Below are 12093 nucleotides of genomic sequence, written 5' to 3'. Positions count from 1 at the left end.
TGTGTGGCGGGCCCTGTCCCAAAGGTAGAGTGACCTAAAGAGAGAGAGAGAAAGACTTGAATATTTAAATAAATATATATGATATTAGATAAAAATGTATTTGATAAAACCTTGTCTTGTTTCATCCTTCAGCCTGTGACGGAGTCGGGTTCGGCTCTCTGATGAACACCCTGGCTGTGAACGCCTCCAACATCGAATCCTTCAGGAACTGCACCAAAATCAATGGAGGTGTCTCGCTCATCGAAACCTCCTTCACCGGGTCCAATTCTGAATTATTACTTTCTTTTACTATTAATATTATAGATTAAATAATCCCATTGAACAAATTCAGCAGCAATTTGGCTTCAGCGTTGTGTCTGAAACCAAACGTTCATATCAGCGTTGGTGTCAGTATTTGAAAGTTGTTTTAATTGACTCTTCCAGAGATGCTCATTATAAAATCCCCCCCATGGACCCTGTGAAGCTGGAGTACTTCAGGACAGTGAAGGAAATCACCGGTAGGTCAAGGGCCACTTTTTGTCACCAGCAGTGCTGTGGTAAACTTTATTTAGCTCCACATTAGTCACTATGTTGAAACAATTAACACAGTGCTTCTAATCAACCCTCTGCTCTTACCTGTGTCCTCCAGGTTATCTGCTGATCCAGTCGTGGCCGGAGAACCTGACCTCTCTGTCTGTGTTCGAGAACCTGGAGATCATCAGAGGGAGAACGACGCGCTCGTGAGTCTCAGTAACTGTTCGTTATTACAAAAAAAATAATTTAGACCAATAGTCTTGATATTTAGATGTTTTCAATGTTTGATTTTCTTTTTATCTTAACATGCAAGTGCAAACAAATTCAACTGTATTCTTTCAGTCACTGTCTTTTTTTAGACCTTTTTAAAATGTGTTTTTTTAACTGATCATCAGTGTCATTCAAGCTCATTTACAGAGAGAAACAAAGAACGGGTCAAAACTTTCTCTGTTGAAAAATCCTGAAAAATCTTTCACACTTCAGTAATGGAATTCCTCAAGGTTCAATCCTGGGTCCTTTATTGTTCTTTATATAGTTACTGCCCTGAGATCAGATAATCATGAAACATCATCTATGACACACATGTGTCATATGTTACTATCAGAGTAGCCAACCTAAAGTGTTGGACTTCAAACTGAAATCGTTTCTCTCTAGTCAACACAGTTTGGCAGTGGTGAAAGCGAAGCACCTCCGCTGGCTGGGTCTGCGCTCCCTGAAGGAGGTGAGCGCTGGGAGGGTGGCCTTGAAAGACAATCTCCAGCTCTGCTACAATCGACACGAACAGTGGACCCGCCTCTTCAGATCCAGTGACCAGACCATCAACATGCGGGACAATTCTGCCCCCAGTGTCTGTGGTGAGTTTCTGAATGTGTGTTGAGTTCACCTCTGTGTCGAGTGAAAGCGGAGGAATAAGAAAATCTTTTTCTCCCTCTCTCAAAGAACAACAGAATCGAACCTGTGATGATGAGTGTACAGATGGGGGCTGCTGGGGTCCAGGTCCAACCATGTGCGCCTCCTGTCGACAGTTTGACCGCAAGCGGCGCTGTGTGGCCTTTTGTAACCTGCTGCAGGGGTGAGAAAGCAGAACCAGGCTCAACAGCACATCAACAGCATGTCTGTGAACCGCAGCAGATCACGACCATGTTACTTATTATACTCACAAGTAGCATTCTGCCACTAGGGGTCTCTCCCTCAGAACAATAACTACAGACAGAGTTAGTTGACTGTAGCAATGTGGGATGATGGGAGTTGTAGTCTTCTCCTGGTTAGATTCCTCCAGTGTTGATGGTTCAGGAGGTTTTTATCTGAATTCTCCTCAGACGTCTCCTCCTCCAAAACAAACAGCTGATTCACTCCAGTAAAAACAGTGGATAAAGCAGCTTCCTGTTAAACTCAGTGTTTCTCTGACTCGTCTCTGATTGGCTGAGAGTCGAGCTGCTGCTAACGTTTGCTCAGCTTGTTTCTCTGAAAACTTCAGATCCAGACGTCCGATGACTAAAATCCTTCAACTGCTTCAAATATAGAGTAAAAAACCACCAAGATGTAAGAAAGTGTAAAAATGTGACTTCAAACTGGATAAAAAGTCACTTTTGACTCTTCTGACAAACACAAAGAATGAAACGTTACTTTGATTAAAACCACAGATTTTGAAAATATCATGTAAATATAATTTAGAACAGATAGAACACAGGTGATTGTGTTGATGATTTTGTGCTTTAATGTCACAAAAATGAAATATTCACCTGAAGGATTAAAAGATTGTGCACTAGGGGGCAGATCGGAGCCAAACTGTCACATTCATTTTATGATTAACGCAAAGGGAACAGAATTTAATTGTGAGCATTAACATTCAACACATTTGACATATTTCCCACTGGAGGCGTCCGTCCTGAGTCTCTGTTTCTCCTCAGTGAGCCCAGAGAGGTGGAGGTGAACGGCAGCTGTGTCGAGTGTCATCCAGAGTGTCTGCTGACACCCAGGACTCCAGCCTGTCATGGACCGGTCAGTACTTACTTTCTGCTGACAAGTCTCTGCTCACAGTTTGACTGTCATCAAGACTAGCAAATATCTATATAAATACAGACCATTTACTATAACATGCAATCAAAAAGAATAATAAACCTGATAAATGTGTGCAGGAAAACAGTGATGAAGATAAAATGATAACATCTTAAAAGATGAGGAACTAACTAAAAAAATAATAAAATATTAAAAGAGAGAGAGGAGGTGTTTCAGAATCAGAAATAAAAGGAAAACAAATCCAGAGAAAATAAAGGAAATACCAAAAAACAGAATTATAGATAAATCAGATTTATGAATAATACAATTTAAAAGATGACAAATGTTTCAAGTTAGATCTTTAAAATGATTATTCATTAGAAATTTGATAACTTTATATTTTAAAACACATGAGAAGACATTGAGCAAATTGTTCCACCTACAGGGTCCCGACCAGTGTTCCCAGTGCGCCCATGCCCAGGACGGCCCTCACTGCGTGACACAATGCCCCCATGGTGTCCCGGGGGACGGAGACACGCTGGTCTGGAAATACGCCGACGACACGGGCCAGTGTCAGGCCTGTCACCAGAACTGCACCGAGGGGTGAGACGCTCGTCTGCAGATCTGACTGACAACACGTGAAGAGAACGACTGATGATTGTGTGTCTGTGTCCGCAGGTGTTCAGGACCGGGTCTGTCAGGATGTACAGGGTGAGACTGAGTTCATCATGGGTCGATGAGAGTTGATCAAATGTGACATTATGTCCTGGTTTCCATGACAACAGTAAATCTGAATCAGTGGGACCAGGTCAAGTTCACACTGTAACAAATCAATCAATCAATCAAATTTTATTTGTATAGCCCATATTCACAAGTCCCAGTTTGTCTCAGAGGCTTTAACAAGGTGAGACGTCCTCTGTCCTTAACCCTCAACAAGAGTCAAACTACTAAAACCTTTAACAGGTAAAGAAGGTAGAAACCTCAGAGACACATGTGAGGATCCGTCTCCCAGGAGTGTTATCATTTGAACGCGAGTTGCACGTACGCTTCCGAGTATAAAAGTAACCGCAGGCATGGTCAGCGCTCACCCTCACTGAGACGACACCCTGCAGAGTTTGTGCGATTGCTCTTGTTTCCTCTATCATTCAGATATTCATTGCTTTATAAACAGTCTTTTTAAAGACTCACTCCTTCCTTAGTAATACCTTCCTGCATCAGGCCTATTCGTAGCCTAATCTAAGGAGTAATTTGCTCCACAGTCTTTTTAGAAAGCTCGTAGCCCCAAGAGCTAGCCTTCTAGCTAGCTAACTTCTTCCAGCTGCAGCTAGCCCTTTTCTCCTTAACACCTACCTTTACATCTTCAATCATCCACCGTGTTGCAACAAATAAAACACCAGCACTTGAATACTATTCTGTGCTGTCCCTGTCTACATTGTGTACTGTTCGTTTTGTTAGGAACCATTGCCTAGCACAGCCTTATTCATTATTTGTGTGCAAGTCGCTCACAGCCACACATACAAACACACTCACAAGACCACGATGTTGCAATTAGAACTTTATTAACTTCACACACACTGTATCAGCAAACAAACACAACTATGGACAAGTTTCTGATTCGTAAAAGTCAGGCAACCGATGTGCCAGTTGCGAAGAAGCCAAAGCTTCGCAAATATGACGAGAGCTATTTGCAGTTTGGTTTCACCGTCACTGGCACGACTGAGCAACGTCCTCAGTGTGTTTTGTGTGCCGAGGTGCTGGCAAATGACAGCATGAAGCCATGCAAATTAAAAAGGCACCTCGACACCAAACACCCTGACTTGAAAGAGAAGCCTGTGGACTTCTTTAAACGTAAACGTGATGGCCTCCAGCAACAACAAACCACCATCTCCAAGCATAGCACTGTCTCCAAGCAGTGTCTGGAGGCATCGTATGTAGTTGCTCATAGAATTGCTAAGCTTGGCAAACCCCATACAATTGCCGAAACACTGATTTTGCCGGCCGCGCAAGACATGTGTAGAATAATGATAGGAGAGAGTGCAGCTGCTAAACTCAGCGCAATACCTATGTCAAATGACACTGTGTCACGCCGAATATCAGAAATGTCTAGTGATATCAAAGAGCAACTAATACACTACATTCAAATCAGTCCTTACTATGCACTGCAGCTGGACGAATCCACTGACATCGCTGGACAGGCCCAGCTTCTCACTTACGTCAGGTATGTGCGGGAAAAGGAAATTGAGGAGGACATCCTGTTTTGCCGGCCTCTTCAGACCCATACAACAGGGGAGGCAATCTTTAATGTCCTTGACTCGTTCATCCGAGACAGTGGTTTGGGCTGGGGAAAGTGTATTGGCCTCTGCACAGATGGAGCGCGGTCGATGACAGGGCGTGAGCGTGGCCTCGTAGCTCGCGTCCAGCAAAGTTGCTCCACTTGTGCAATGGACACACTGCATGGTCCATCGCGAGGCACTTGCTGCCAAGAAAATGCCACCGCTCTTCGAGTCAGTGCTTCACCAGGCCGTGAAAATAATTAACCATATTAAAGCTCGTCCACTTAACTCCCGTTTGTTTGGGGTCCTCTGCCAGGAGATGGGGTCAGGGCACGAACAGCTGTTGCTGCACACTGAAGTTCGCTGGCTCTCCAGGGGGTGGGTGTTACAATGGCTGTATTAGCTGCGAGAGGAGGTAACATTGTTTTTGACTGAAAGTCAAACAGATCTGGCGAAGCACCTGGATGATGCCATGTGGCTTGCCTCTCTCTCCTATTTGGTGGATATTTTTGACCGGCTGAATGGCCTTAACCTGTCTTTGCAAGGCCGCGAATCTAACGTTCCGCTCCTCGCTGATAGAGTGAATGCCTTCACGCAAAAATTGCGCATCAGTTCTGGAAACTGCGACATGTTTCCCAGCCTTGCAGACTTCATTGCCGATGCACGTGGCACTGATTTCTCCTCTCTCCTCCAATCAGCTGCTGATAACCTTTCAGCGCTGAAGAATCAGTCTGGGTCCTATTTCAAAGAGGACTACCGTTCATTCGCCTGGGTTCGGGATCCATTTCTCTGCTCAGCAGACGAGCTGTCAATAAACATGCAAGAGCAGCTTATTGAGCTGAAGAGTGACAGTAGACTGAAGCATCTGTTTTCCACCTCCCCTCTTTCGTCATTCTGGGTAGCAATGATGCCGGAATACCCTCAGCTTTGCGACATAGCCTTAAAAATGATCCTCCTTTTCGCGTCGACTTATTTGTGCGAGGCAGGCTTTTCAAGACTGACTGCGCTCAAAACTAAATATCGCAACCGCGCACAGATCGAGGATGACCTGAGGATATGTCTGTCCAACATTGCCCCAAGATTTGAGGACCTTTGCAAGGCAAAGCAGGCTCATGTCTCACATTGACAGACCTGCAAGATTTTTTTTTAAAGATCACAAGAGGCCCATAATAATAACAGTATCCTAATGATAGCAATAATAACACTTATTATTATTATGATAATAATAATAATATAATAATAATTGGTCGATTATCATTAATTATAATAATAATAATATAATGATGGTGATAATAATGATGATTATTATAATAAGAAAGCATGCAGGCTCACATAGCTGCTAATATTAATAGCCTACTAATAGGCCTACTACTACTGATCATAATAATAATAATAATAATAATAATAATAATAATAAATAGTAAAATAGTAATAATAATTGTCTGTATGGGCCTAACAATAACAATAGCCTAACCTTGACATGTCAGGCCTATCAATAACAATATGCTATCTATCTATCTATCTATCTATCTATCTATCTATATATGGTGGTGTAGTTGAGGGCGGCGGTGGCGGGCGGTGGCGGGCGGCGGGGGGGTGGGGGGGCCCCAACTACCCCTAACCAGCTTTGGGGGGGCCCAGCTTGCAAAAGTTTGAGAACCCCTGTTCTAGACCTATAGCAGCAGAACTAAGAGCAGGTCTAAGACAAACCTGGACCGGCTCTAACTATAAGCTTTATCGTAGGAAGGTTTTAAGTCTACTCTTAAAGGTACAGAGGGAGTCTGCCTCCCGAACTGAAAGTGGGAGATGATTCCACAGGAGAGGAGCTTGATGCTGAAGCTCTGGCTCCTACTCTCCTATTCTGGGAGCGCAGTGCTCTAGTGGTGATAAGGTACTATCAGCTCTTTGAGGTATAATGGTGCCATATTATTAAGGGCCTTGTAGGTGAGGAAAAAATATCATGATATAAAGGATTTATAGAATATAGAGGTAAATACACATCTACAGTCAAGTGTGTGTGTGTGTGTGTCCTTACAGTGCTACTGGTCACTCCATGTTGGCGGTGGGAGTGGTTGGCGGACTCTTTGTCGCTGTTATAGTGCCATTGGTCATCTTTGTGTTGCTACGGCGACAACGAATCAGGAGGAAGAGGACTCTGCGGCGCCTCCTGCAGGAGAGAGAGGTGAGAGGCTAGCGTTCATTTTCTGTTTCGTATCGTTCAAACAGGTTGTTTATCTACTTTAAGACTCTATTTTGTTTTTATTTCTATTTATTTCATGTTTTATTTACTAGATTTAGTTTTTAGATGTAATCTGTCCATTTGTCCATCTATTCGTTTATTCCTCCATCCCTCCCTCCTGTGATGTCATCATGATTGACTGTGGTTCAGCTGGTGGAGCCGTTGACTCCGAGTGGTGAAGCTCCCAACCAGGCGCTGCTGAGAATCCTGAAGGAGACGGAGTTTAAAAAGGTTCGGGTCCTCGGCTCCGGGGCCTTTGGCACTGTCTTCAAGGTGACGACATGTGACACACACACACGGTCACGTGACGATATGTCTGCTGCACTAAACATGGATAAAAGAAAATTCTGTGTTTTAGGGTCTGTGGATTCCTGAGGGAGAGAACGTGAAGATCCCAGTTGCCATCAAAGTTCTGAGAGAAGCAACATCACCTAAAGCCAACCAAGAAATCCTGGATGTGAGACTCCTCCTCCTCCGCTTCACTTCTTCTTCTGCTGTTTCTCTTTGTTTTCTTCTTCTTCTCCCTCCTGTTGAGCCACGCTCTCAAAATCTGTGTTCAAAATAACTGTTCAACTATTTTTGCATTTTAGTATTTTGTTTCTTGGAAAAAAAACAAATCACATTTTCCGACGATGTTGTTCTTTGCCTCGAATTCAGTTTGGATATAAATCAATTTCCGTTCGAGATCAGTACTTCTGCTTCACCTCTTGACGAAGAGATTCAAAGAGACCAATTATTCATCTGAGTGAACAAATTAAATAATTCCAGATTATAAAACTCAGACTCTTTAGTTCAGTCTGAAGCTGAACATCAGGTGTGAAAGGTTCCTCAGATCAGAAGAGGTGTTCTGGGTCTGGATCAAACTGAACCATGGTTCTGTTCCAGAGTGAAAACACTTTGTTGGACAGTTTGGACTTTTGGACCAATCACAGGAAGTAGAGACAGAATTAAACAGTAGAAGAAGAAGAAGAAGAAGAAGAAGAAGAAGAAGAAGAAGAAGAAGCAGCTGCAGTCTTCACCTCCGACGATAAAATGTTTGAACCACGAGGACGTTCATTTGGTGCATTTGAACTAGTGGAGTACTGTAGTACTTTGGAGTACTGTAGTAATGTGGAGTACTGTGGAGTACTGGAGTACTGTGGTACTGTGGAGTACTGTGGTAATGTGGAGTACTGGAGAACCTTCACTGATTATAGACATGTTTCCAACACTTAGGTGTGTGTGTGTGTGTGTGTGTGTGTAGGAGGCGTATGTCATGGCGAGTGTGGATCACCCTCATGTGTGTCGTCTGCTGGGAATCTGTCTGACGTCGTCGGTACAGCTGGTAACACAGCTGATGCCGTACGGCTGCTTGCTGGACTACGTCCGACACCACAGGGACCACGTGGGGGCCAGGTGGCTGCTGAACTGGTGCGTCCAGATCGCCAAGGTGAGAGCACGTAATCTCACAGATCAGAGACATCAGCTCCTTAAACCTGCTGCTAGTGTGTGTTGAGACTTTGTTAATCTGTTGAATCTCTGTCTTGAGTCTCATTTGTTTAAATGCTGGGAAAATTCACACTCCAAGGTCGGGGGGGGGTAACTGAAGTTTTCCCATTTTCCCACACTTTTGAATTAAGCCTGGGGGGGTTAGCTCCATATGTAAGCTAATTAAATCAACATGTTTTCAGGAAGACAGTAGAATCAGTGTGATGTGGGGTTTGTTTTTATGTCTCTGGTGAGACCTCGTAGCCAGAGGCATCATGTTTTCAGGTTTTCAGTCTGTAGTAAATCCTGTTGTTGTGTTGATGTGTTCAGTTCCATCAGCATCTGTTGGACTTGTGTCCTGGGAGAGGATCTTCACGTGACTAAGCTTTATTCACTCATCACAAAGTTTCTATTTGACTCTTGTTGAGTGAAGAACAGAGGAAGTTGATCCTTGTTAACATCTATGAGACAAACTGGGATTTATGGGCAGTACAAATAAGATTTGATAGATTTCTCACTCTTGTGAACATGATATCTAAAGAACCTCTTGAGGGAATTTCTTAAAATTTGGTTCCTAACCCTGAGTAGATTTGGTCAATATTGATCTAATGTGAGTCTGGATGATACAGTATATAGAGGACTGATCCTTGTGTGTGTGTGTGTGTGTGTGTGTGTGTGTGTGTGTGTGTGTGTGTGTGTGTGTACACAGGGGATGAGCTACCTGGAGGATCGACACCTGGTGCATCGAGACCTGGCGGCGAGGAACGTCCTGCTGAAAACTCCTAACCACGTCAAAATCACTGACTTCGGCCTGGCCAAGTTACTGACGGCTGATGAGAAGGAGTACCATGCTGATGGGGGAAAGGTGTGTGTGTCTGGTCTTCATCTCTTCATGCTACCTGTTTGTCACACTCTGTGACCTGTGACCTTTGTCCCCACCCTGTAACACACCTCATGATTGTCCCTCGACACCCCCTGTAGGTTCCAATTAAGTGGATGGCGTTGGAGTCGATCCTCCAGTGGACGTACACACATCAGAGTGACGTGTGGAGCTACGGTGAGTCAAACCTGCGTCCAGACGTTTAAACAGCAGCTGATCAGACAACTGAGCCATAATGAAATTTTGTTCTGAAGGCAGAACTGCACAGAGCGATCTTCTGTCAGATTTAACAGGGGATGTTCTGTCGTCTGCAGGTGTGACTGTGTGGGAGCTGATGACCTTCGGCTACAAACCGTACGACGGAATCCCAGCATGCGATATCGCCACTGTGCTGGAGAGAGGAGAGCGGCTGCCTCAGCCTCCCATCTGCACCATTGACGTCTACACGATCATGGTCAAATGTGAGAGAAAATATCTGCGCTGAAGGTGGCACTAGACTTAAAGTCAGAGGATTTTAGTCGATAGAGAAGATTCACGTTTGCTCGCTGTTGTCAGGTTGGATGATCGAGCCGTCGAGTCGTCCCAGGTTCAGAGAACTGACAGTGGAGTTTTCTAAAATGGCCAGAGATCCATCCAGATACCTGGTGATACAGGTGAACATGTGTGTGTGTGTGTGTGTGTGTGTGTGTGTGTGTGTGTGTGTGTGTGTGTGTGTGTGTGTGTGTGTGTGTGTGTGTGTGTGTGTGTGTGTGTGTGTTGGACTTTCGTTATGGAACATTCTGGTTTATAACAATTGAAGATATTTTGTTTTATAGTTCTTAAATCATTTCTATCAGTCACTATATCTCACATCAACCAGCATTTTTAAATTCACTAGATTTGTATTTGGATCAAATCACACACTAATAAATATCAGTCTGATTATTTTCATTCTGAATTATTCTCAGATTGTCAGAGAATAATTAATAATGAAATTTATAAAATTTAAATTATTATAAATATTAAAACTAACCTTTCATCTCAAAATGTTCAAGAAAGAGATAAAAAAAAATCTCACCCTGCTAACTAACTATCTAACTAACTAACTAACATACACAATTAAATTTAACTAAAATAAACAAACTAAACTAAACTAACTAACCTTCTGTGACTGGTTGCCAGGGCGACCTTCCCAGTCCGTCAGACAGCAGGTTTTACTCTCGTCTGTTGAGCTCAGACGACACTGACGACGTGGTGGATGCTGACGAATACTTGCTGCCTAGTAAAGGACTGGGTAACCATGACAACCAGCACTGTAACACCACGGTAAATACACACACACACACATATATCTGTACGTCTGTACACACACACACATTTTCACTGTCTCTGTTTATGTCAGAACGGTCGACCAATCAGAGAGAACAGCGTCGCTCTGCGTTACATCACTGATCCGACGCACAACTCGCTGGATAAAGACGACTTCACTGTTCACGGTACGAACACAATAGAATCATAAAAACAACAACTTTACAGGAAATAAAAAAACATCATATTCCAATAATGACACAAAATCAATGTAAAATTAATGTTTGCTGAGTGAATGAAAATGTTTATTTCTTTAACACTTTAACGAGCAGGAAACAGCAACATGAATAAATTATCAATTATTTTGTCTGATCACACAAATGAGTGTGTGTTTTTTCTCTAGAGTACATGAACCAGAGCGTGAGTGGAACCAGCTGCAGCAGCCGACTGTCTGAGGCGTTGAATCCAAACTACGAGGATCTGAGTTTGGGCTTGGGCGCCTCCTCACCTCCTCCTCACTTCCTGTTCAGTCGAGTTCCAGAGGGACCAGAATACCTGAACGCCACTCGAAACTCGATCCCCCTGGCTGCTTGGAACAGCCTTGACAACCCGGACTACCAGGCCGACTTCCTGCCGCAGGACAACTCCTCTTCTTTCGCCGCTGATGGTGCATTCCTCCCGGCGGCCGAGAACCTGGAGTACCTGGGTCTGGGAGCTGCACTGCACGCTCCTGCCCGCTAGAGGGCAGCAACCTGCAAGCTGAAGCTGTAAGTTTAGTGGAAACAGAACATGGCTTCCTGTGATTCAGACCGACTCAATTTAATTTAAACACTGACTCACCATGTTCGCACTGAGAGTTGTAGATACACTGGAACTCAACCTCTGCATACTCCGTGTTGCTCAACGGCACGCTAACAGGGAGCACCATGAAACCAAACAACATCAGCTGCTGTCGAGACAGTTTCCCACAGATACTCGTCCATCTGTCTAATGTCTTTTCTAATGTTAACTAATGTATTCTATCTGCGTCTCAGTGAAAATCCATAGTTAAGTGACGAAGAGACACAAAAACATTACATTTCTGAGATTCGTCAACTTCCTGTCTCAGTATTTGCTTCTTTATTGATACTGAAAACACGATGGAAATGAAATTATCATTATTTCAGGTTTGAAAATGTACAGGAACTAATTATTGTGTATTATTATTGAAAATGGGAAATAGAATTTTTAAAAGAATTAAAATTGACAGAAAATGACATGATCTGTGGCGTATAACTGACGAGTGACCGTAAGAGAACAGTGATGCCCCCAGCTGGTGGTGTGCAGCTCTTTTGCAGATTTTTATGCAAATAAAAAAAACAATCTATCTTCTTCTTCTTTGTTCGGTTTATTGGCGGGTGGCAACAACGTCAAGGTGCATTACCGCCACCTACTGT

The 12093-nt window shown here is 43.5% G+C and overlaps 1 protein-coding gene across 2 annotated transcripts in view; it reads left to right on the top strand.

Annotated features, from left to right (window-relative positions):
- The window catches only part of LOC118098524 (melanoma receptor tyrosine-protein kinase), a 27214-nt gene extending 15184 nt beyond the window's left edge, over positions 1–12030 (top strand). For both annotated transcript variants that reach the window (XM_035142422.2, XM_035142421.2), the window contains exons 8-27: positions 1–24; positions 133–259; positions 424–497; positions 629–719; positions 1168–1367; positions 1453–1585; positions 2424–2514; positions 2957–3114; positions 3190–3222; positions 6822–6966; positions 7174–7296; positions 7382–7480; positions 8267–8452; positions 9200–9355; positions 9472–9547; positions 9685–9831; positions 9926–10023; positions 10532–10675; positions 10752–10845; positions 11061–12030. The exon at positions 1–24 is cut by the window's left edge and continues 90 nt beyond it. In XM_035142422.2, coding sequence (XP_034998313.2) covers positions 1–24; positions 133–259; positions 424–497; positions 629–719; positions 1168–1367; positions 1453–1585; positions 2424–2514; positions 2957–3114; positions 3190–3222; positions 6822–6966; positions 7174–7296; positions 7382–7480; positions 8267–8452; positions 9200–9355; positions 9472–9547; positions 9685–9831; positions 9926–10023; positions 10532–10675; positions 10752–10845; positions 11061–11398 — 2537 coding nt within the window. In that variant the 3' untranslated portion in view covers positions 11399–12030. The remainder of the gene's footprint in view (positions 25–132; positions 260–423; positions 498–628; positions 720–1167; positions 1368–1452; positions 1586–2423; positions 2515–2956; positions 3115–3189; positions 3223–6821; positions 6967–7173; positions 7297–7381; positions 7481–8266; positions 8453–9199; positions 9356–9471; positions 9548–9684; positions 9832–9925; positions 10024–10531; positions 10676–10751; positions 10846–11060) is intronic.
- The last annotated feature ends 63 nt before the right edge of the window (positions 12031–12093 follow it).

Source organism: Hippoglossus stenolepis, chromosome 19 (assembly GCF_022539355.2).
Source record: "Hippoglossus stenolepis isolate QCI-W04-F060 chromosome 19, HSTE1.2, whole genome shotgun sequence".
NCBI lineage: Eukaryota > Metazoa > Chordata > Actinopteri > Pleuronectiformes > Pleuronectidae > Hippoglossus > Hippoglossus stenolepis.
Note: the sequence above shows the minus strand (reverse complement) of the source record. Positions and strands in the feature narration are given on the sequence as shown.